Source organism: Mycteria americana, unplaced genomic scaffold (genome assembly GCF_035582795.1).
Source record: "Mycteria americana isolate JAX WOST 10 ecotype Jacksonville Zoo and Gardens unplaced genomic scaffold, USCA_MyAme_1.0 Scaffold_190, whole genome shotgun sequence".
NCBI classification, from domain to species: domain Eukaryota; kingdom Metazoa; phylum Chordata; class Aves; order Ciconiiformes; family Ciconiidae; genus Mycteria; species Mycteria americana.
The window spans coordinates 25,497-50,134 of NW_027445530.1; the positions used below are offsets into that span (position 1 = coordinate 25,497).

At 63.1% G+C, this 24,638-nt stretch overlaps 1 protein-coding gene across 1 annotated transcript; it reads left to right on the top strand.

The window, feature by feature from the left end:
• Positions 1–23,918, top strand: LOC142403314 (histone lysine demethylase PHF8-like; the record flags this gene model as incomplete). Its single annotated transcript, XM_075489538.1, has 13 exons — positions 1–135; positions 1,718–1,803; positions 4,622–4,730; positions 7,943–8,103; positions 8,199–8,340; positions 13,580–13,766; positions 16,429–16,591; positions 16,701–16,788; positions 17,866–17,972; positions 21,034–21,125; positions 22,896–22,985; positions 23,555–23,740; positions 23,833–23,918. Coding segments are annotated over exons 1-13 (1,595 nt in total), but the record flags the coding sequence as incomplete, so codon positions are not given.
• Between the last annotated feature and the right edge of the window lie 720 nt (positions 23,919–24,638).

The following is a 24,638-nucleotide window of genomic DNA, read 5'->3' on the forward strand; positions in this document are numbered from 1 at the left end:
ATAGGGGCAGGGAGGTCCCTATAGGGGGAGGGGGGCCATGGCCTCGGTGCCCGTATACTGCCTGTGCCGCCTGCCCTACGACGTCACCCGCTTCATGATCGAGTGCGACGGCTGCCAGGACTGGTTCCACGGCAGGTGGGGGACTGGGAGGGAGTGGGGGGCGACTGGGAGGGAGTGGGGGGCTACTGGGAGGGACTGGGGGGCACTGGGAGGGACAGGGGGGTGAGAGGAAGGGACTGGGAGGGACTGGGGGGCTACTGGGAAGGACTGGGGGGTGAGAGGAAGGGACTGGGAGGGACTGGGGGGCTACTGGGAAGGACTGGGGGGCTACTGGGAGGGACTGGGGGGTGAGAGGAAGGGACTGGGGGGCGACTGGGAGGGACGGGGGGGGACTGGGGGGCTACTGGGAGGGACTGGGGGGCACTGGGAGGGACAGGGGGGTGAGAGGAAGGGACTGGGAGGGACTGGGGGGCTACTGGGAAGGACTGGGGGGCTACTGGGAGGGACTGGGGGGCACTGGAAGGGACTGGAGGGTGAGAGGAAGGGACTGGGAGGGACTGGGGGGCTACTGGGAGGGACTGGGGGGCACTGGGAGGGACAGGGGGGTGAGAGGAAGGGACTGGGAGGGACTGGGGGGCTACTGGGAGGGACTGGGGGGTAAGAGGAAAGGACTGGGGGGCTACTGGGAGGGACTGGAGGGTGAGAGGAAGGGACTGGGAGGGACTGGGGGGCTACTGGGAAGGAGTGGGGGGCTACTGGGAGGGACTGGAGGGTAAGAGGAAAGGACTGGGGGGCTACTGGGAGGGACTGGGGGCACTGGGAGGGACTGGAGGGTGAGAGGGAGGGACTGGGGGGCTACTGGGAGGGACTGGGGGCACTGGGAGGGACTGGAGGGTGAGAGGAAGGGACTGGGAGGGACTGGGGGGCTACTGGGAGGGACTGGGGGCACTGGGAGTAACTGGGAGGTGCATAGGGGTCTCTGGGCCTGGGATGTACAGGGGGCTACTGGGGGTTACTGGGAGGCACTGGGAGGGTAGAGGGGGTTGCTGGGAGGGCAGGGGGGGTTACTGGGAGTTGCTGGGAGGGCAGAGGGGGTTGGTGGGAGGGCAGAGGGGGTTACTGGGAGGCACTGGGAGGGCAGGGGGGGTTGGTGGGGGTTACTGGGAGGGCAGGGGGGGTTACTGGGGGTTGCTGGGAGGGCAGAGGGGGTTGCTGGCGGTTACTGGGAGGCACTGGGAGGGCAGAGGGGGTTGGTGGGGGTTACTGGGAGGGCAGGGGGGGTTACTGGGAGGGCAGAGGGGGTTGCTGAGAGGCACTGGGAGGGCCGGGGGGGTTACTGGGAGGGCAGAGGGGGTTACTGGGAGGCACTGGGAGGGCAGAGGGGGTTGGTGGAAGGGCAGGGGGGGTTGCTGGGGGTTACTGGGAGGCAGTGGGAGGGCAGAGGGGGTTGCTGGGGGTGACTGGGAGGGTACTGGGGGTTACTGGGAGGGTACTGGGGGTTACTGGGAGGCAGTGGGAGGGCAGAGGGGGTTGGTGGGAGGGCAGGGGGGGTTACTGGGAGGCACTGGGAGGCAGTGGGAGGGCAGAGGGGGTTGGTGGGAGGGCAGGGGGGGTTGCTGGGGGTGACTGGGAGGGTAGTGGGGGTTACTGGGAGGGTAGTGGGGGTTACTGGGAGGGTACTGGGGGTTACTGGGAGGCCTGAGCGAGGTGCCCGCAGCTGCGTGGGGGTGGAGGAGGAGGCGGCGGCCGAGATCGACCTCTACCACTGCCCCCAGTGCGAGGTGCTGCACGGCCCCTCCGTCAGTGAGTGCCCGCGCGCGCCGCCGGGGCGGGGCGGGGCGGGGCGCGTGGGACCGGGCCTGGGCCCTATAGGGCCGTATAGGACCGGGTCTGGGCTGGATGGGTCCGGGTCTGGGCCTTATAGGGCCGTATGGGACCGGGTCTGGGCCGTATAGGGCTGTATATGGCCGGGTCTGGGCCTTATAGGGCAATATAGGGCCGTATGGGACCGGGTCTGGGCCGTATAGGGCTGTATATGGCCGGGTCTGGGCCTTATAGGACCGGGTCTGGGCCTTATAGGGCTGTATATGGCCGGGTCTGGGCCTTATAGGGCCATATAGGACCAGGTCTGGGCCATATAGGGCCATATAGGACAGGGTCTGGGCCGTATAGGACTGGGTCTGGGCCTTATAGGGCTGTATATGGCCGGGTCTGGGCCTTATAGGGCCATATAGGACCGGGTCTGGGCTGGATGGGACCGGGTCTGGGCCTTATAGGGCCGTATAGGACCGGGTCTGGGCCGGATGGGACCGGGCCTGGGCCTTATAGGGCTGTATGGGACCGGGTCTGGGCCTTATAGGGCTGTATATGGCCAGGTCTGGGCCTTATAGGACCGTATAGGACCGGGTCTGGGCCTTATAGGGCTGTATATGGCCGGGTCTGAGCCTTATATGGCCCGGTCTGGGCCTTATAGGGCCATATAGGACAGGGTCTGGGCCGTATAGGACCGGGTCTGGGCCTTATAGGGCCATATAGGACTGGGTCTGGGCCGTATGGGACCAGGTCTGGGCCTTATAGGACCATATAGGACCGGGTCTGGGCCATATAGGGCTGTATATGGCTGGGTCTGGGCCTTATAGGGCCATATAGGACCGGGTCTGGGCTGGATGGGACCGGGTCTGGGCCTTATAGGGCCGTATAGGACCGGGTCTGGGCCGGATGGGACCAGGCCTGGGCCGTATAGGGCTGTATATGGCCGGGTCTGGGACTTATAGGGCAATATAGGGCCGTATGAGACCGGGTCTGGGCCGTATAGGGCTGTATATGGCCGGGTCTGGGCCTTATAGGACCGTATAGGACTGGGTCTGGGCCATATAGGGCCGGGTCTGGGCCTTGTAGGGCTGTATGGGGCCGGGTCTGGGCCTTATAGGGCCATATAGGACCATATAGGACCAGGTGTGGGCCATATGGGACCAGGTCTGGGCCATATACAACCAGGTCTGGGCCTTGTAGGGCCTTATAGGGCCGGGTCTGGGCCTTATAGGGCCCTATGGGACCGGGTCTGGGCCTTGTAGGGCCGTATAGGGCCGGGTCTGAGCCGTATAGGACCAGGTCTGGGCCATATAGGGCCATATACATATAGGGCTGTATAGGACCAGGTCTGGGCCATATACAACCAGGTCTGGGCCTTGTAGGGCCCTATAGGGCCGGGTCTGAGCCGTATAGGACCAGGTCTGGGCCATATAGGGCCATATACAACCGGGTCTGGGCCTTGTACGACCGGGTCTGGGCCTTATAGGGCCTTATAGAACCGGGTCTGGGCCTTATAGGACCGGATCTGGGCCATATAGGGCCGTATAGGACCAGGTATGGGCCATATACAACCAGGTCTGGGCCATATAGGGCCATCTAGGACCGGGTCTGGGCCTTGTAGGGCCATATAGGACCAGGTCTGGCCATCTAGGACCGGGTCTGGGCCATATGGGGCCATCTAGGACTGGGTCTGGGCCTTGTAGGGCCATATAGGACCAGGTCTGGCCATCTAGGACCAGGTCTGGGCCATATGGGGCCATATAAGCCCGGGTCTGGGCCTTATTGGGCCTTATTGGACTGGGTCTGGGCTATATAGGAGCAGGTCTGGGCTGTATAGGGCCGTATAGGTCCAGGTTTGAGCCATATACAATTGGATCTGAGCCATATGGGACCAGGCCCGGGCCTTATAGGGCCATATAGGACCAGGTCTGGGCCATATACAACTGGATCTGGGTCATATAGGACCAGATCTGGGCCTTATAGGGCCATATAGGACCAGGTCTGGGCCATATACAACTGGATCTGGGTCATATAGGACCAGATCTGGGACTTATAGGGCCATATAGGACCAGATCTGGGCTATAGGACCCGATGAGGCTGGGGAGGTATGGGGTGGGTCTTGGTGGCTTGGTTTTCCCCTATGGGGCTGTATGGGACTGGCAATGTATGGGGCTGGGGGTGTATGGGACCAGGACCAGCCCCTATAGGGTGTGGGGGGTTGGGGACAGGTCTCGCTGGGCTGGTTTCCCCGTATGGGGCCATATGGGACCAGGTCTGGACCTTATAGGGCTGTATGGGGCTGGGGTTGGGTCTTGCTGGGCTGGTAGCCCCATCCTGGGCCTTATAGAGCCATATGGGACCCATATTGTATGGGGGCTGGGTCTCGCTGGGCTGGTTCCCCCATCGTGGGCCGTATGGAGCCATATGGGGCCAGGTCTATATGGGAATGGGAGCGGTTCCCCCATCCCAGCTCCTATAGGGCCATATAGAGCCGGGGCCATACGGGCCCAGGGCTGTTTTCCCCCATCCCGAGCCATATGGGATCCTATGGAACCGGGGCCATATGGGACTAGGGCTGGTTCCCCCATGCCTGGCCGTATGGCATCATACGGAGCTGGGGCCGTATGGGACTGGGACCATATAGGACCAGGGCCGATTCCCGCATCCCCAGCCATACGGGATCATATGGGACTGGGGCTGGGCTGGTTTCCCCCATCGCCAGCCATACAGGGGCTTTACGGAACCAGGTCCATAGGGGACCGGGTCCATATGGATCCATACGTGCCCGGCCCCCTCCTTTCTCCCGCAGTGAAGCGCCGCCGGGGTCCCCCAAAGCCTCCGGAGGCGGAGCCGGGTCGCCCCGTCCGCACCGGCAGCGCCCAGTTCGTCCGGGAGCTACGGGGCCGGACCTTCCCCAGGTGAGGGGACGTATAGAGACGGGCCCTATAGCCGCTATAGGAGCCCTCGGGGACCTCTATAACATCCCTGCCCCTTATGGGTGCCGTGTGGCTTTAGGCTTGGTCCGTAGGGGGGGGGGGCAGCCTTGAGGCGTTACGGGGTGGCGTCTTCCTTTCCTATAGGCGCTATAGGGTCTCTTGGGGTGCTATAGGGGCTGTACAGCTTCTTGGGGCGCTAAGGAGGCTATATAGGAACGCTATAGGGGCTTTACGGTCTTTTAGGACCTTATAAGGGCTGTATGTTCTCATAGAGCGCCACGGGAACTGTATAAGGTCCACAGAGCTTGTTAGGGCGCTATAGGCGTCTTAATATGGCACTATAGGAACTGTATGGTCTATGAGAGTGCTATAGGGGCTGTATCAGTCATTAGGGCACTATGGAGACCCTGTGAAAGCCCTATAGGGGCTGTATGGCCTATTAGGGCTCTATAGGGGCTGCATCGCCCATTGAGGCACCATATAGGAACCCTCTAAAGCTATCATAGGACCTATAAGGGCTGCATTACCCATCAGGATACCATATAGGAACCTTATAGGACCTGCATCACTCATTGGAGCACTATAGGAATGCTATAGAACCATTATAGAACCTATAGAAGCTCCCTCAGCCATCAGGCCACCATAAGAACCCTCCAAAGCCGTTACAGGAGTGATAGGAGCCCCATCACCCATGAGGCCACCATATGGCAACCCTATAAAGCCATTATAGGGCTTATAGAATCTGTATCGCATGTCGGGACACTGCAGGAACCCTATGAAACCATTATAGGGTCTATAGGAGCTGCCTGACTCGTTAAACCCTCGTAGAAATTCTATATAACCGATGTAAGACCTGTGGGAGCTCCACAATCATCTCAAGATGCTCTTTAAAGCCCTTATAGGATCTATAAGGGCTGTATTACCCTTTAGGGCACCATAAAGGAACCCTGTGAAGCCATTATAGGATCTATAGGAGCTGCATCAGCGTTGGGCCACCATAGAAACCCTACAGAGCCTTTGTAAGACCTATGGAAGCTCCACAAATGTCTCCAGATGCCGTTCAAAGCCATTATAGAACCTATAGGGGCTGCATTACCCATTAGGGCACCGAATAGGAGCCCTATAGGAGCTACATCACTCATTGGACCACCATAGGAACCCTACAAAGCCTCTATAGGACCTATAGGAGCTGCAGCACCCATCAGGCCACCATACGAACCCTACAAAGCTGTTTTAGGACTTATAGGATCTCCATCACCTATCGGGGCACCATATAGGACCCCTATACAGCTATTATGGGGCCTAGAGAAGCTGCATCACCCCTTGGACCACTATAGGAACCTTATTAAGCCAGTATAGGACCTATAGGATCTACGTGACCCATCACGCTGCTGTAGAAACCCTATAAAGTCATTGTGGAACTTATAGAATCTATACAATCATCTCCAGATAGACTTAAAGGCTATTGTAGGACCTATAGGGGCTCCCTTACCCATTAGGACAGCATATAGGACCCCTATAGGAGCTGCATCACTCATTGGACCACCATAGGAGCCCTACAAAGCCTCTATAGGACCTCCAGGAGCTCCACAATCCTCTCCATCACTCATTAGGCCACCATATAGAAACCCTATACAGGCCTTATAGGATTCAAAGGGTTTATATCAAATAATGGGGCCCTATAGGAGTGTAGCAAAGCCATTATAGGATCTATAGGTGCTGCATTACTCCTTAAACCACCATCAGAACCCTACGAAGCCCTTGTAGGACCTCCACAATCATCTCCATTGCCCCTTAGGCCACCATATAGAAACCCTATACAGGCCTTACAGGACTTAGAACATCTATATCACCTATTGGGGCACTATAGGAGTCTTCCAAAGCCATTATAGGATCTATAGGCGCTGCATCACTCCTTAAACCACCATCAGAACCCTACGAAGCCCTTGTAGGACCTCCACAATCATCTCCATCACCCATTAGGCCACCATATAGAAACCCTATACAGGTCTTACAGGACTTAGAACATCTATATCACCTATTGAGGCACTATAGGAGTGTAGCAAAGCCATTATAGGATCTATAGGCGCTGCATCACTCATTGGACCACCATAGGAGCCCTACAAAGCCTCTATAGGACCTCCAGGAGCTCCACAATCATCTCCATTACCCATTAGACCACCATATAGAAACCCTATACAGGCCTTACAGGACTTAGAACATCTATATCTCCTCTTAAGGCACTACAGGAGTTCTGCAAAGCCATTATAGGATCTATAGGCGCTGCGTCACTCCTTAAACCACCATCAGAACCCTACGAAGCCCTTGTAGGACCTCCACAATCATCTCCATCGCCCATTAGGCCACCATATAGAAACCTTATACAGGCTTTGTAGGACTCAAAGGGTTTATGTCACATAATGGGGCCCTATAGGAGCATACCAAAGCCATTATAGAATCTATAGGCGCTGCATCACTCCTTAAACCACCATCAGAACCCTACGAAGCCCTTGTAGGACCTCCACAATCATCTCCGTCACCCCTTAGGCCACCATATAGAAACCCTATACAGGCCTTACAGGACTTAGAACATCTATATCACCTATTGAGGCACTATAGGAGTGTACCAAAGCCCTTATAGGATCTATAGGCGCTGCATCACTCCTTAAACCACCATCAGAACCCTACGAAGCCCTTGTAGGACCTCCACAATCATCTCTATTGTACCTTAGACCACCATATAGAAACCCTATACAGGCTTTGTAGGACTCAAAGGGTTTATGTCACATAATGGGGCCCTATAGGAGCGTACCAAAGCCATTATAGGATCTATAGGCGCTGCATCACTCCTTAAACCACCATCAGAACCCTACGAAGCCCTTGTAGGACCTCCACAATCATCTCCGTCACCCCTTAGGCCACCATATAGAAACCCTATACAGGCCTTACAGGACTTAGAACATCTATATCACCTATTGAGGCACTATAGGAGTGTACCAAAGCCCTTATAGGATCTATAGGCGCTGCATCACTCCTTAAACCACCATCAGAACCCTACGCAGCCCTTGTAGGACCTCCCACCCCCTTGTAGGACCTCCCCAAGCCCGCATCCCTTTAGGGTGTCTATCGAGGGGGGTAGGGACGCCGGGAGGGAGCTATAGGCTCTCCATAGGGACCTCTATACCCTCCCGTAGCGCCGACGAGGTGCTCCTACGGCCCAGCGGAGCCCAGCTGACGGTGGAGTACCTGGAGGAGAAGACCTTCAGCGTCCCCATCTTGGTGGCCCGTAAAGAAGGGTTGGGAATGACTTTACCCCCCCCCACCTTCACCCCCCGCGACGTGGAACATTACGTGGGTGAGTTTAGGGGTTCGGGGGGGTGGGGAGGGGGGGTTGGGGGGGGTCCCCTTGACTTTTCTATAGGGGATTTTTTGGGGGGGGCGGATCTATAGGGGCGGAGAAGATCATCGACGTCATCGACGTGGGGAGGCAAGCCGACTGCAGGATGCGGCTGGGGGATTTCGTCGCTTATTTGGGGGGAGCCCGACGCGACCGCGTCCTCAACGTCATCAGCCTGGAGTTCTCTGACACCCGGTGCGTGATGTCATCGCTCCTTATAGCACCCGGGAAACCCTCCCAGTATATCCCAGTATGGCCCAGTAACCACCCCGGCGGCCCTGGTATCCTCCCATGGGATGTCTCTGGTCTAGCCCAACTTGGTGACCCCCTCCTGCCCACCCTTTGCCACACCCCCCCCCAGGATCGGTGTCACCCCCCCCACGGGGGTCCTGTGTCCCCAGTACCTCCCAGTATGCCCCAGTAGCTCCCAGTATGTCCCAGTATCCCCCAGAACATCCCCAGTACCCTCAGGGCATCTCCAGGCCATCCCTGGTCTCCTCCCATGGGACATCTCTGCCCCCCCCCCCAACCTGGGGACACCCCCCAGGCCCGGTGTCACCCCCCTGGGGGGGTTCTGTGTCCCCAGTACCTCCCAGTAGCTCCCAGTATGTCCCAGTATCCCCCAGAACATCCCCAGTACCCTCAGGGCATCCCCAGGCCATCCCTGGTCTCCTCCCATGGGACATCTCTGCCCCCCCTCCCCAACCTGGGGACACCCCCCAGGACCGGTGTCACCCCCCCAGGGGGGTCTTGTGTACCCAGTACCTCCCAGTATCACCCAGTATGTCCCAGTATCCCCCAGAACATCCCCAGTACCCTCAGGGCATGTCCAGGCCATCCCTGGTCTCCTCCCATGGGACATCTCTGCCCCCCCCCCAACCTGGGGACACCCCCCAGGCCCGGTGTCACCCCCCCACAGGGGTCCTGTGTCCCCAGTACCTCCCAGTAGCTCCCAGTATGTCCCAGTAACCCCCAGAACATCTCCAGTACCCTCAGGGCATCTCCAGGCCATCCCTGGTCTCCTCCCATGGGACATCTCTGCCCCCCCCAACCTGGGGACACCCCCCAGGCCCGGTGTCACCCCCCCCACGGGGGTCCTGTGTCCCCAGTACCTCCCAGTAGCTCCCAGTATGTCCCAGTATCCCCCAGAACATCCCCAGTACCCTCAGGGCATCTCCAGGCCATCCCTGGTCTCCTCCCATGGGACATCTCTGCCCCCCCCCCCCCCCCCCCCCCCCAACCTGGGGACACCCCCCAGGCCCGGTGTCACCCCCCCCACGGGGGTCCTGTGTCCCAGTACCTCCCAGTATGCCCAGTAGCTCCCAGTATGTCCCAGTATCCCCTGGAACATCCCCAGTACCGTTAGGGCATCCCCAGGCCATCCCTGGTCTCCTCCCATGGGACATCTCTCCCCCCCCCCCCCCCCAACCTGGGGACACCCCCCAGGCCCGGTGTCACCCCCCCGGGGGGGGTCCTGTGTCCCCAGTACCTCCCAGTAGCTCCCAGTATGTCCCAGTAACCCCAGAACATCTCCAGTACCCTCAGGGCATCCTCAGGCCATCCCTGGTCTCCTCCCATGGGACAGCTCTGCCCCCCCCCAACCTGGGGACACCCCCCCAGGACCGGTGTCACCCCCCCACGGGGGTCCTGTGTCCCCAGTACCTCCCAGTAGCTCCCAGTATGTCCCAGTATCCCCCAGAACATCCCAGTACCCTCAGGGCATCTCCAGGCCATCCCTGGTCTCCTCCCATGGGACATCTCTGCCCCCCCCCCCCCCCAACCTGGGGACACCCCCCAGGCCCGGTGTCACCCCCCCGGGGGCGTTCTGTGTCCCCAGTACCTCCCAGTATGCCCCAGTAGCTCCCAGTATGTCCAGTATCCCCCAGAACATCCCCAGTACCCTCAGGGCATCTCCAGGCCATCCCTGGTCTCCTCCCATGGGACATCTCTGCCCCCCCCAACCTGGGGACACCCCCCAGGCCCGGTGTCACCCCCCCCGGGGGGGTCCTGTGTCCCCAGTACCTCCCAGTACCTCCCAGTATGTCCCAGTATCCCCTGGAACATCCCCAGTACCCTCAGGGCATCTCCAGGCCATCCCTGGTCTCCTCCCATGGGACATCTCTGCCCCCCCCAACCTGGGGACACCCCCCAGGCCCAGTGTCACCCCCCTGGGGGGGTCCTGTGTCCCCAGTACCTCCCAGTATGCCCCAGTAGCTCCCAGTATGTCCCAGTATCCTCCAGAACATCCCCAGTACCATCAGGGCATCCCCAGGCCATCCCTGGTCTCCTCCCATGGGACATCTCTGCCCCCCCTCCCCAACCTGGGGACACCCCCCAGGCCCGGTGTCACCCCCCCCACAGGGGTCCTGTGTCCCCAGTACCTCCCAGTAGCTCCAGTATGTCCCAGTAACCCCCAGAACATCTCCAGTACCCTCAGGGCATCCTCAGGCCATCCCTGGTCTCCTCCCATGGGACATCTCTGCCCCCCCCCCCAACCTGGGGACACCCCCCAGGCCCGGTGTCACCCCCCCCACAGGGGTCCTGTGTCCCCAGTACCTCCCAGTATGTCCCAGTATCCCCTGGAACATCCCCAGTACCCTCAGGGCATCTCCAGGCCATCCCTGGTCTCCTCCCATGGGACATCTCTGCCCCCCCCCCAACCTGGGGACACCCCCCAGGCCCAGTGTCACCCCCCCGGGGGGGTCCTGTGTCCCCAGTACCTCCCAGTATCACCCAGTAGCTCCCAGTATGTCCCAGTAACCCCCAGAGCATCCCCGCTCCCCCACCACGGGACATCTCTGGGCCTCCCCCCACCCCAGTGCCCCCCCTAGAACCACTGTCACCCCCCTGGGGGGGGATCCAATGTCACCAGGGACCCTCCAGTACCTCCCAGTATGTCCCAGTAACCCCCATGGGACATCTCTGGTGTCGCCCTGCCCCCGCCCACCCCCCCCCCCGCCCCTCCCAATGCCGGGTCCTCCCCCCCCCCAGCCCCTCCCCAGCACCAGCTCCTCCATCCCTTTCCCCCTCCCCATCTCCCACCTCCCCCAAACCTGGGTCCCCCCCACCCCAGGGGGGTCCCCCCCACCCCATGGGATCCCCCCCAAATGTGGGGGTCCCGCACCCCCCCCAACCCCCCCCCCAGCCCCAATATCCCCCCCCAGGGACCCCCCCCAATTCTGAGTCCTCCTCCCCAGCACCAGCTCCTCCATCCCTTCCCCTCCCCATCTCCCACCTCCCCCGAACCTGGGGTCCCCCCCCACCCCATGGGGATGCCCCCCCCCCAATGTGGGGGTCCCGCACCCCAATAACCCCCCCTTACCCCCCCCAGCCCCAATATCCCCCCCCAGGGACCCCCCCATCCCTGGTCCCCCCTGTGTCCCCCCCATCCCTGGTCCCCCTTGTGCCCCCCCATCCCCATTTCCCCCTCAAAGACCCCCCCAAATCTGGGTCCCCCCCATCCCTGGTCCCCCCTGTGCCCCCCCATCCCCATTTCCCCCTCAAGGACCCCCCCCAAATCTGTATCCCCCCCCCCAGGGACCCCCCCCCGAATTCTGAGTCCTCCCTCCCCAGCACCAGCTCCTCCATCCCTTCCCCTCCCATCTCCCGCCTCCCCCAGACTTGGGGTCCTCCCCACCCCAGGGGGATCCCCCCACCCCATGGGGATCCCCCCCAAATGTGGGGGGTCCCGCACCCCAATACCCCCCCCTTACCCCCCCGACCCCAATATCCCCCCCCAGGGACCCCCCCCAATTCTGAGTCCTCCCTCCCCAGCACCAGCTCCTCCATCCCTTCCCCCTCCCATCTCCCGCCTCCCCCAGACTTGGGGTCCTCCCCACCCCATGGGGATCCCCCCCAAATGTGGGGGTCCCGCACCCCGATAACCCCCCCCTAAGCCCCCCCCAGCCCCAATATCCCCCCCAGAGACCCCCCCCGAATGCCAGGGACCCCCCCCAACCCTGGTCCCCCCCTGTGTCCCCCCCATCCCTGGTCCCCCTTGTGCCCCCCCATCCCCATTTCCCCCTCAAAGACCCCCCCCAAATCTGGGTCTCCCCCATCCCTGGTCCCCCCTGTGCCCCCCCATCCCCATTTCCCCCTCAAGGACCCCCCCAAATCTGTATCCCCCCCCCCCAGGGACCCCCCCCAATTCTGAGTCCTCCCTCCCCAGCACCAGCTCCTCCATCCCTTCCCTCCCCATCTCCCGCCTCCCCCAGACTTGGGGTCCCCCACACCCCATGGGATGCCCCCCCCACCCAATGTGGGGGTCCCGCACCCCAATAACCCCCCCTTACCCCCCCCCAGCCCCAATATCCCCCCCAGGGACCCCCCCAAATGCCAGGGACCCCCCCCCAACCCTGGTCCCCCCTGTGTCCCCCCCATCCCTGGTCCCCCCTGTGCCCCCCCATCCCCATTTCCCCCTCAAGGACCCCCCCAAATCTGTATCCCCCCCCCCAGGGACCCCCCCCAATTCTGAGTCCTCCCTCCCCAGCACCAGCTCCTCCATCCCTTCCCCTCCCCATCTCCCACCTCCCCCGAAACTGGGGTCCCCCCCCACCCCATGGGGATGCCCCCCCCCACCCAATGTGGGGGTCCCGCACCCAATAACCCCCCCTTACCCCCCCCCACCCCAATATCCCCCCCCAGGGACCCCCCCCAATTCTGAGTCCTCCCTCCCCAGCACCAGCTCCTCCATCCCTTCCCCTCCCCATCTCCCGCCTCCCCCAGACTTGGGGTCCTCCCCACCCCATGGGGATGCCCCCCCCACCCAATGTGGGGGTCCCGCACCCCAATAACCCCCCCTAAGCCCCCCCCAGCCCCAATATCCCCCCCAGAGACCCCCCCGAATGCCAGGGACCCCCCCCCAACCCTGGTCCCCCTGTGTCCCCCCCATCCCTGGTCCCCCTTGTGCCCCCCCATCCCCATTTCCCCCTCAAAGACCCCCCCCAAATCTGGGTCCCCCCCATCCCTGGTCCCCCCTGTGCCCCCCCATCCCCATTTCCCCCTCAAGGACCCCCCCAAATCTGTATCCCCCCCCCCAGGGACCCCCCCCGAATTCTGAGTCCTCCCTCCCCAGCACCAGCTCCTCCATCCCTTCCCCTCCCCATCTCCCGCCTCCCCCAGACTTGGGGTCCCCCCCACCCCAGGGGGATCCCCCCCACCCCATGGGGATCCCCCCCCAAATGTGGGGGTCCCGCACCCCAATACCCCCCCCTTACCCCCCCCGACCCCAATATCCCCCCCCAGGGACCCCCCCCAATTCTGAGTCCTCCCTCCCCAGCACCAGCTCCTCCATCCCTTCCCCTCCCCATCTCCCGCCTCCCCCAGACTTGGGGTCCTCCCCACCCCAGGGGGATCCCCCCCACCCCATGGGGATCCCCCCCCTCAATGTGGGGGTCCCGCACCCCGATAACCCCCCCCTAACCCCCCCCCCAAGCCTTTCAAACCTGGTGGAGACGCCGCGGATCGTCCGGAAGCTGTCGTGGGTGGAAAATCTCTGGCCGGGGGAGTCGGCGTGCGAACGCCCCAGCGTGCAGAAGTACTGTCTGATGGGGGCCCGCGACAGCTACACCGACTTCCACATCGATTTCGGGGGGACCTCCGTCTGGTATCATGTCCTGAGGGTACGGCGGGGGGGAAGGGGGGGTTGGGGGGGGGGGGTTTAGGGGGGAGTTGGGGGGCTATCGGGTGGCTAGAGGGGGTTTGGGGGGGATTTGGGGGGGCTATCGGGTGGCTAGAGGGGGTTTGGGGGGGATTTGGGGGAGGCTAGAGGGGGTTTAGGGGGGAGTTGGGGGGCTAGAGGGGGTTTAGGGTGGGTTTTGGGGGGGCTAGAGGGGGTTTAGGGGGGATTTGGGGGGGCTAGAGGGGGTTTAGGGGGGAGTTGGGGGGCTAGAGGGGGTTTAGGGGGGATTTGGGGGGGCTAGAGGGGGTTTAGGGGGGAGTTGGGAGGCTAGAGGGGGTCTAGGGTGGGTTTAGGGGGGCTTTGGGGGGGATTTGGGTGGCTAGAGGGGGTCTAGGGTGGGTTTGGGGGGGCTAGAGGGGGTTTAGGGGGGAGTTGGGGGGCTATCGGGTGGCTAGAGGGGGTTTGGGGGGGATTTGGGGGGCTATCGGGTGGCTAGAGGGGGTCTAGGGTGGGTTTTGGGGGGGCTAGAGAGGGTTTGGGGGGGATTTGGGGGGCTATTGGGTGACTAGAGGGGGTTTGGGGGGGATTTGGGGGGCTATCGGGTGGCTAGAGGGGGTTTGGGGGGGATTTGGGGGGGATTTGGGGGGCTAGAGGGGGTCTAGGGTGGGTTTTGGGGGGGCTAGAGGGGGGTTAGAGGGCATTTGGGGGGCTATCGGGTGGCTAGAGGGGGTTTAGGGTGGGTTTTGGGGGGGCTAGAGGGGGTTTAGAGGGCATTTGGGGGGGCTAGAGGAGGTTTAGGGGGGATTTGGGGGGGCTAGAGGGGGTTTAGGGGGGAGTTGGGGGGGCTAGAGGGGGTTTAGAGGGGATTTGGGGGGCTATTGGGTGGCTAGAGGGGGTTTAGGGGGGATTTGGGTGGCTAGAGAGGGTTTAGGGGGGGGTTTGGGGGGGCTAGAGGGGGTTTAGAGGGGATTTGGGGGGCTATCGGGTGGCTAGAGGGGGTTTAGGGTGGGTTTTGGGGGGGCTAGAGGGGGTTTGGGGGGGATTTGGGGGGTTATCGGGTGGCTAGAGGGGGTTTGGGGGGATTTGGGGGGCTATCGGGTGGCTAGAGGGGGTTTGGGGGGGATTTGGGGGGCTATCGGGTGGCTAGAGGGGGTTTAGGGTGGGTTTTGGGGGGGGCTAGAGGGGGTTTAGGGGGGAGTTGGGGGGCTATCGGGTGGCTAGAGGGGGTTTGGGGGGGACTTGGGTGGCTAGAGGGGGTTTAGGGTGGGTTTTGGGGGGGCTAGAGGGGGTTTAGGGGGGGATTTGGGGGGCTATCGGGTGGCTAGAGGGGGTCTAGGGTGGGTTTTGGGGGGGCTAGAGGGGGTTTGGGGGGGATTTGGGGGGCTATTGGGTGACTAGAGGGGGTTTGGGGGGGATTTGGGGGGCTATCGGGTGGCTAGAGGGGGTTTAGGGTGGGTTTTGGGGGGAGCTAGAGGGGGTTTAGGGGGGAGTTGGGGGGCTAGAGGGGGTTTAGGGTGGGTTTTGGGGGGGCTAGAGGGGGTTTAGGGGGGATTTGGGGGGGCTAGAGGGGGTTTAGGGGGGAGTTGGGGGGGCTAGAGGGGGTTTAGAGGGGATTTGGGGGGCTATTGGGTGACTAGAGGGGGTTTAGGGTGGGTTTTGGGGGGGCTAGAGGGGGTTTAGAGGGGATTTGGGGGGGCTAGAGGGGGTTTAGGGGGGAGTTGGGGGGCTAGAGGGGGTTTAGGGTGGGTTTTGGGGGGGCTAGAGGGGGTTTAGAGGGGATTTGGGGGGGCTAGAGGGGGTTTAGGGGGGATTTGGGTGGCTAGAGAGGGTTTAGGGTGGGTTTTGGGGGGCTGGAGGGGGTTTAGGGGGGAGTTGGGGGGCTATCGGGTGGCTAGAGGGGGTCTAGGGTGGGTTTTGGGGGGCATTTGGGGGGCTATGGGGTGTCTATAGGGGCTATAAGGGAATCTTTGGGGTGTGTAGAGGGGGTCTAGGGTGGGTTTAGGGGGCTTTGGGGGCCTATGGGGTGTCTATAGGGGCTATAAGGGGAGTTTTGGGGTGTGTAGAGGGGCTCTAGGGTGGGTTTAGGGGCTTTGGTGGGTATGGGGTGTCTATAGGAGCTATAAGGGGAGTTTTGGGGTGTGTAGAGGGTGTCTAAGGTGGGTTTAGGGAGGATTTGGGGGGCTATGGGGTGTCTATAGGGGCTATAAGGGAATCTTTGGGGTGTGTAGAGCGGGTCTAGGGTGCGTTTAGGGGGCTTTGGGGGGCTATGGGGTGTCTATAGGGGCTATAAGGGAATCTTTGGGGTGTGTAGAGCGGGTCTAGGGTGGGTTTAGGGGGCTTTGGGGGGTATGGGGTGTCTATAGGGGCTATAAGGGAATCTTTGGGGTGTGTAGAGCGGGTCTAGGGTGCGTTTAGGGGGCTTTGGGGGCCTATGGGGTGTCTATAGGTGCTATAAGGGAATCTTTGGGGTGTGTAGAGCGGGTCTAGGGTGGGTTTAGGGGGCTTTGGGGGGCCTACGGGGGCACCAGGTGGGTTTCGGGGAGCTTAGCGGGCCTCTACGGGCACCCTAGTGCGCGTTTAGGGGGGTTTCGGGGGGGCCATACGCCTGCCTTACGGCTACCCTACGGCTACCCTACGCCTGCCCCACGGCTGCCCCACGGCAGGGCGAGAAGATCTTCTACCTGGTGCGACCCACGGCGGCCAACCTGGCCTTATTCGAAGCTTGGAGCAGCTCCCGAAACCAGGGCGAGCTTTTTTTTGGCGACCAAGTCGATCGCTGTTATCGCTGTCCCCTCCGGCAAGGCCAGACCCTCTTCATCCCCACCGGTAACTATTTTTTTGGGGGGGGGGGGGGGGCTTTTAAGGGGACCCCCAAACCCACCCCCACCCCCCCCCCGTGATCCCCTGCCCCACGTATCGTGCTCTTCCCCGGCAGGTTGGATCCACGCCGTGCTGACCCCCGTCGACTGTTTGGCTTTTGGGGGGAACTTCTTGCACAGCCTCAACATCGATATGCAGCTCAAGTGGGTTTTTTTTTGGGGGGGGGGGATATTTTGGGGGGTTTTGGGGGGTGGGAGTGAGGTTGGGGGTCCGCTGATACGCTTGGGGGGGGAGCCGAGGGGATTTCGAGGGGTTTCAGGGTGGATTGGAGAAGTTCTGGAGAAGTTTGGAGGTCGGCGGGGGGGTTTTTTTTTGGGGGGGGGGTTTGGGGGGGCTGCGGGGTGGTTGGGGGGGGGATTTGGGGGGCTGTGGGGCGATTTGGGGGAGCTGCAGGGTGTTTTGGAGGGCCCACGTGGTGTTTTGGGGGGTGATTTGGGGGGCGGTTTTGGGGGGGCTTTAGGGTGTTTTGGGGGGGTCTTTGAGGGGGCTGCAGGGTGGCTTGGGGGCCTGTGGGGGGGGATTTGGGGGGCTGTGGGGAGATTTGGGGGGCTTTAAGGGTGGATTTGGGGGGGCTGTGGGGTGATTTGGGGGGCTTGAGGGGGGATTTGGGGGGGCTGAGGGGGATTGGGGGGGCTTCAGGGTGGATTCGGGGGGGCTGGGGCATGATTCGGGGGGGATTGGGGGGGCTTCAGGGTGTATTTGGGGGGGCTGGGGTGTGATTTGGGGGGGCTTGAGGGTGGATTTGGGGGGGCTGGGGGGCATTGGGGGGGCTTGAGGGTGGATTTGGGGGGACTGTGGGGTGATTCGGGGGGGTTCAGCGTGGATTTGGGGGGGCTGGGGGGGATTGGGGGGGCTTGAGGGGGGATTTGGGGGGGCTGGGGGTGATTCGGGGGGCTTGAGGGTGGATTTGGGGGGGCTGGGGGGGATTTGGGGGGGCTGGGGGTGATTCGGGGGGCTTGAGGGTGGATTTGGGGGGGCTGGGGGTGATTCGGGGGGCTGGGGGTGATTCGGGGGGGCTGGGGGGTGTTTTTTGGGGGGTTTCTGGGGGGTTTTTGGCCGGGGCGGGGGGGGGGGTGTGTGTGGAGGCGGCTGCGGAGTAATTTTGGGGGGTGGGGGGACCCCGAAGCGCAGCAGGACAGCGAGACGCGGCAGAGCGCCGTGGGGTGCCCCCCAACAGCCCCCCAATATCCCCCCCCCCCCCCCAATATCCCCCCCCCCAGGGCGTACGAGATCGAGAGGCGGCTCAGCACCGCCGACCTCTTCAAGTTCCCCAATTTCGAGACCGTCTGCTGGTACGTGGGCAGGCACCTCCTGGACACCTTCCGAGGTGGGTCCCCGACCCCGATTTGGGGGTCCCGGGGGGTCTTCAACCCCATTTTGGGGGGGTCTTTGGGGTTCCGGGGGGGGGGTCTTGGGGGTTTTCAGCCCCATTTTGGGACGGTTTGAGGGTTTTGGGGGGTTTTGGGGGTTCTGGAGGGCCCTCAACCTCATCTTGCAGGGGTTCTGGGGGTCCCGTGAGGGTCTTGGGGGTCTTCAACCCCATCTTGGGGGGTCTTTGGGGTTCCAGGGGGGGTCTTCAGCCCCATTTTGGGGGGGTCTTGGTGGTCTTCAGCCCCATTTTGGGGGGGTTTGGGGGTTCTGGAGGGCCCTCAACTTCATCTTGCAGGGGTTCTGGGGGGTTTTGGGGGTTCTGGGGGTCCCATGAGGGTCTTGGGGGTCTTCAACCCCATCCTGGGGGGTCTTTGGGGTTCCGGGGGGGGGGGTCTTGGGGGTTTTCAGCCCCATTTTGGGACGGTTTGAGGGTTCTGGGGGGTTTTGGGGGTTCTGGAGGGCCCTCAACCTCATCTTGCAGGGGTTCTGGGGGTCCCGTGAGGGTCTTGGGGGTCTTCAACCCCATCTTGGGGGGTCTTTGGGGTTCCAGGGGGGGTCTTCAGCCCCATTTTGGGGGGGTCTTGGTGGTCTTCAGCCCCATTTTGGGGGGGTTTTGAGGGTTCTGGAGGTCCTCAACCTCATCTTGCAGGGGTTCTGGGGGGTTTTGGGGGTTCTGGGGGTCCCATGAGGGTCTTGGGGGTCTTCAACCCCATCCTGGGGGGTCTTTGGGGTTCCAGGGGGGGTCTTGGGGGTCTTCAGCCCCATTTTGGGGGGGGGGTTGAGGGTTCTGGGGGGTTTGGGGGGTTCTGGGGGGCATCTTGCAGGGGTTCTGGGGGTCCCATGAGGGTCTTGGGGGTCTTCAACCCCATCCTGGGGGGTCTTTGGGGTTCCAGGGGGGGTCTTGGGGGTCTTCAGCCCCATTTTGGGGGGGTTTTGGGGGTTCTGGGGGGCCCTCAACCTCATCTTGCAGGGGTTCTGGGGGGTTTTGGGGGTTCTGAGGGGGGTCTTGGGGGTCTTCAACCCCATCCTGGGGGGTCTTTGGGGTTCCAGGGGGGGTCTTGGGGGTCTTCAGCCCCGTTTTGGGGGGGGTTTTGAGGGTTCTGGGGGGTTTTGGGGGTTCTGGGGGGCATCTTGCAGGGGTTCTGGGGGTCCCGTGAGGGTCTTGGGGGTCTTCAACCCCGTCCTGGGGGGTCTTTGGGGTTCCAGGGGGGGTCTTGGTGGTCTTCAGCCCCATTTTGAGGGGGTCTTGGGGGTCTTCAGCCCCATTTTGGGGGGGTTTTAGGGGTTCTGGGGGCCCTCAAGCTCATCTCGGGGGGGTTTTGGGGGTCCTCAACCCTGTTTTGGGGGTCTTTGGGGGTCCTCAACCCCAACCTGGGGGGGCTTTGGGGTTCCAGGGGGGGTCTTGGGGGTCTTCAGCCCCATTTTGGGGGGGTCTTGGGGTTTCTGGGGGCCCTCAACCTCATGTGTGGGGGGTTCTGGGGGTCCTAGGGGAGTTTTGGGGGTCTTCAATGCCATCCTGGGGGGTCTTGGGCGTCCTCAGCCCCATTTTGGGGGGGTTTGGGGGTTCTGGGGGGCCCTCAACCTCATCTCGGGGGGGTTCTGGGGGTCCCAGCCCTATTTTGGGGGGTTCTGGGGGTCCTCAACCTCATCTCAGGGGGGGTTTGGGGGGTCCCATCCCCCTCCTGGTGGGGTCCTTGGGGTGCCAGCCCAGTTTTGGGGGACCCCCTGAGGGTCCCATCCCCATCTGGGGGGGTCTTGGGGGTCCCAGCCTAATTTTGGGGGTCCCAGAGGAACTTTCGGGGTTCCCACCCCAATTTTGGGGTTCCCAGCCCACTTTTGGGGGTCCCACAGGAACTTTTGGGGTTCCCAGCCCAATTTTGGGGGTCCCACAGGAACTTTTGGGGGTCCCACCCCAATTTTGGGGGTCCCAGCCCACTTTTGGGGGTCCCACAGGAACTTTCGGGGGTCCCACCCCACTTTTGGGTGTCCCAGAGGAACTTTTGGGGTTCCCACCCCAATTTTGGGGTTCCCAGCCCACTTTTGGGGGTCCCAGAGGAACTTTTGGGGGTTCCACCCCAATTTTGGGGTTCCCAGCCCACTTTTGGGGGTCCCACAGGAACTTTTGGGGTTCCCACCCCAATTTTGGGGTTCCCAGCCCACTTTTGGGGGTCCCAGAGGAACTTTTGGGGGTCCCACCCCAATTTTGGGGGTCCCAGCCCACTTTTGGGGGTCCCACAGGAACTTTCGGGGGTCCCACCCCACTTTTGGGTGTCCCAGAGGAACTTTTGGGGTTCCCACCCCAATTTTGGGGTTCCCAGCCCACTTTTGGGGGTCCCAGAGGAACTTTTGGGGGTCCCACCCCAATTTTGGGGTTCCCAGCCCACTTTTGGGGGTCCCACAGGAACTTTTGGGGTTCCCACCCCAATTTTGGGGTTCCCAGCCCACTTTTGGGGGTCCCAGAGGAACTTTCGGGGTTCCCAGCCCAATTTTGGGGTTCCCAGCCCGCTTTTGGGTGTCCCAGAGGAACTTTTGGGGGTCCCACCCCACTTTTGGGGGTCCCAGAGGAACTTTCAGGGTTCCCACCCCAATTTTGGGGTTCCCAGCCCACTTTTGGGGGTCCCAGAGGAACTTTTGGGGGTCCCAGCCCACTTTTGGGGGTCCCAGAGGAACTTTTGGGGGTCCCAGCCCAATTTTGGGGGTCCCACAGGAACTTTCGGGGTTCCCACCCCAATTTTGGGGTTCCCAGCCCACTTTTGGGGGTCCCAGAGGAACTTTCGGGGGTCCCACCCCAATTTTGGGGGTTCCCTGGGGGTCCCATCCTCATCTGGGGTGGTGATGGTGGGAGGAGGGGGGGGGGGGGTCTGGAGATCCCAGCCCATTTTGGGGTGCTCCTGGAGGTCTCACCCCCACCTTGAAGCTCCTGTGCTTTGAAGGGGGGGGTCCCCCACCCCTCCCCTACTTTTGGGGGACCCTAAAAATATTGGGGTCCCCCCTTTTGCCCCCCCAAATCCCCCCAGGGCTCCGGGAGAACCGCCGGCACCCCGCTGCCTACCTGGTCCACGGGGCCAAGGCGCTGACGGCCGCTTTCCGGGCTTGGACCCGCAAGGAGGTAAAAAAAGGGGGGGGGGGGGGTCCCAAAAAGGGGGTGCCCTTTTGGGGTGCTGGGGGGGGGGGTCCCCTGGGGATTTGGGAGAGGGTACGGGGGGATTTTGGGGGGGCTACGGATATTTTGGGGGGGGCTACGGGGGGATTTGGGGGGGCTATGGGGAGATTTGGGGGGGGCTACGGGGGGATTTTGGGGGGCTATGTGGGATTTTGGGGGGCTACGGGGGGATTTGGGGGGCTACAGGGGATTTTGGGGGGCTACGGGGGGATTTTGGGGGGGCTACGGGGAGATTTGGGGGGGCTACGTGGGATTTGGGGGGGCTATGGGGGGATTTGGGGGGCTAGGTGGGATTTTGGGGGGGCTACAGGGGGATTTGGGGGGCTATGGAGAGATTTGGGGGGGGCTACGGGGGGATTTGGGGGGGCTATGGGGAGATTTTGGGGGGCTACGGGGGGATTTGGGGGGCTACGGGGGGATTTGGGGGGGCTATGGGGGGATTTGGGGGGGCTACGGGAGGATTTTGGGGGGCTACAGGGGATCTTGGGGGGGCTACGGGAGGATTTGGGGGGGGCTACAGGGGGATTTTGGGGGGCTATGGGGAGATGTGGGGGGGCTACGGGAGGATTTGGGGGGCTATGTGGGATTTTGGGGGGGCTACAGGGGGATTTGGGGGGGCTATGGAGATTTGGGAGGGGGCTACGGGGGGATTTGGGGGGGCTATGGGGAGATTTGGGGGGGGCTACAGGGGGATTTGGGGGGCTATGTGGGATTTTGGGGGGGCTACAGGGGGATTTGGGGGGCTACGTGGGATTTTGGGGGGCTACGGGGGGATTTGGGGGGGCTACGGGGAGATTTTAGGGGGGCTACGGGGGGATTTGGGGGGCTACGGGGGGATTTGGGGGGCTAGGTGGGATTTTGGGGGGGCTATGGGGGGATTTGGGGGGGCTACGGGGGGATTTGGGGGCTATGGAGAGATTTGGGGGGGGCTACGGGGGAATTTTGGGGGCTACGGGGAGATTTACGGGGGCTACGGGGATTTTGGGGGGGCTACGGTGGGATTTGGGGGGCTACGGGGGGATTTGGGGGGGCTATGGGGGGATTTGGGGGGGCTACGGGGGATTTTGGGGGGCTACAGGGAGATTTTGGGGGCTACGGGGGGATTTGGGGGGGCTATGAGGAGATCTGGGGCAGCTAGGGGAGGATTTGGGGGGCTATGGGGATTTTGGGGGGGCTACGGGGGGATTTGGGGGGGCTATGGGGAGATTTTAGGGGGGCTATGGAGAGATTTGGGGGGGGCTACGGGGGAATTTTGGGGCTATGGGGAGATTTTGGGGGCTCCGGGGGATTTTGGGGGGGCTACGGGGAGATTTGGGGGGGCTACGGGGGGATTTGGGGGGCTACAGGGGATTTTGGGGGGCTACAGGGGGATTTTGGGGGGGCTACGGGGGGATTTGGGGGGCTATGGGGAGATTTTGGGGGGGCTACAGGTGGATTTGGGGGGCTACGGGGGATTTTGGGGGGCTACAGGGAGATTTTGGGGGGCTACGGGGGGATTTTGGGGGGCTACGGGGGGATTTGGGGGGGCTACAGGGGGATTTGGGGGATGGATGGGCTCAGCCAGGCTTCTTGGGGGGGGGGGAAGGGTTTTAGGGGGGGTCCCCCCATTTTCGGGGGTTCCCCCCGATTTGGGGGGGCCCCCGGTTGGTGGGGGGGGGTGTCCGGAGGGGGGGGGTCCCCCGTTTTTTAAACCCCCCTCCCCCCCCCCAAATTTAGGTGCTGGGGGAGCACGAGCACGAGATCCCCGAAACCGTGCGGCCCGGGCAGCTCGTCAAGGAGCTGGCGAAGGAGATACGGCTGGTGGAGGTGGGGCACTGGGGGGACTGGGAGGGACTGGGAGGGGCTGGGGGGGACTGGGAGGGGGCTGGGAGGTGTTGGGAGGGGACTGGGAGGGGCGGAGGGGACTGGGAGGGGCTGCGGGGGACTGGGAGGGGCTGGGGGGTACTGGGAGGGAACTGGGAGGGGCTGCGGGGGGACTGGGAGGGGCTGGGAGGGGCTGGGAGGGACTGGGAGGGGACTGGGAGGGGCTGGGGGCGACTGGGAGGGGCTGGGAGGGGACTTGGGGGGTCTGGGGGGGACTGGGGGGGGACTGGGAGGGGACTGGGAGGGGCTGGAGGGGACCGGGAGGGCACTGGGAGGGGGCTGGGAGGGGACTGGGAGGGACTGGGAGGGACTGGGAGGGGCTGGGGGGGGGACTGGGAGGGTCTCAAGAAGCTTTGTGGGGCTACTGGGGGGAACTGGGAGTTACTGGGGGCTACTGGGCGTAACTGGGTGTTACTGGGAGGGTCTCAAGAAGACTTGGGGGGCTACTGGGGGGAACTGGGAGTTACTGGGCGGCACTGGGAGCCCCTCGCTGACCCCCTCTCCCCGCCCAGGACCTCTTCCAGCAGAGCGCCGGGAAATCGGGGTCCCCCTTCGGCCCCCCCCGGGGGGTCCCACCCCCCCTTAAGGACCCCCCCCAAAAAAAGGGGGGTCCCGGCAAGCTCCCCCCCACCCCTCGCCCCCCCGACGAGGGGGGGACCCCAAAACCCCCCCCGGCCCCCCCCGACGAGGATGAAGAGGTGAGGAGGAATTTTGGGGGGGCGGGGGGGGGGGGGGGGCTGACTTTGGGGACTCCTCCTAAATTTTGGGGTGCTCCCCCCCCCCCCCCCAGCCTGACCCCCCCAGTTCCAGCCCTGAGGAGACGGACCCCGATTCAGAGGGGGACCCCCAAATTCTCCTGGCCAATGGCGGGGCACGGTGAGGGGGATTTGGGGGGGCTGGGGGGGGGGTCCCAGAGGGGTTTTGGGGGGGCTGGGGGGGAATTGGGGGGGGTCCCAGCAGAGTTTGGGGGGCTGGGGGCTGTTTGGGGGGGCTGGGGGGGGTCCCAGAGGGGTTTTGGGGGGCTGGGGGGGGTCCCAGAGGGGTTTGGGGGGGCTGGTGGGGAATTGGGAGGTCCCACTGGAGTTTTGGGGGGCTGGGGGCTTTTTGGGGGTGCTGGGGGGGGTCCCAGAGGGGTTTTGGGGGGCTGAGGGGGGTCCCAGCGGAGTTTTGGGGGGCTGGGGGGTGTCTTTGGGGGCTGTTTGGGGGGGATGGGGGGGTCTCAGTGGGGTTTTGGGGGGCTGGGGGGGGTCCCAGAGGGGTTTTGGGGGGGCTGGGGGGGAATTGGGGGGGGTCCCAGTGGAGTTTTGGGGGGCTGGGGGCTGTTTGGGGTGCTGGGGAGGTCGCAGAGGGGTTTTGGGGGGCTGGGGGGGTCTTTGGGGGCTGTTTGGGGGCGATGGGGGGGTCTCAGTGGGGTTTAGGGGGGCTGGGGGGGTCCCAGAGGGGTTTTGGGGGGGCTGGGGGGGGAATTGGGGGGGTCCCAGTGGAGTTTTGGGGGGCTGGGGGCTGTTTGGGGTGCTGGGGGGGTCCCAGAGGGGTTTTGGGGGGCTGGGGGGAATTGGGGGGGGTCCCAGTGGAGTTTTGGGGGGCTGGGGCTGT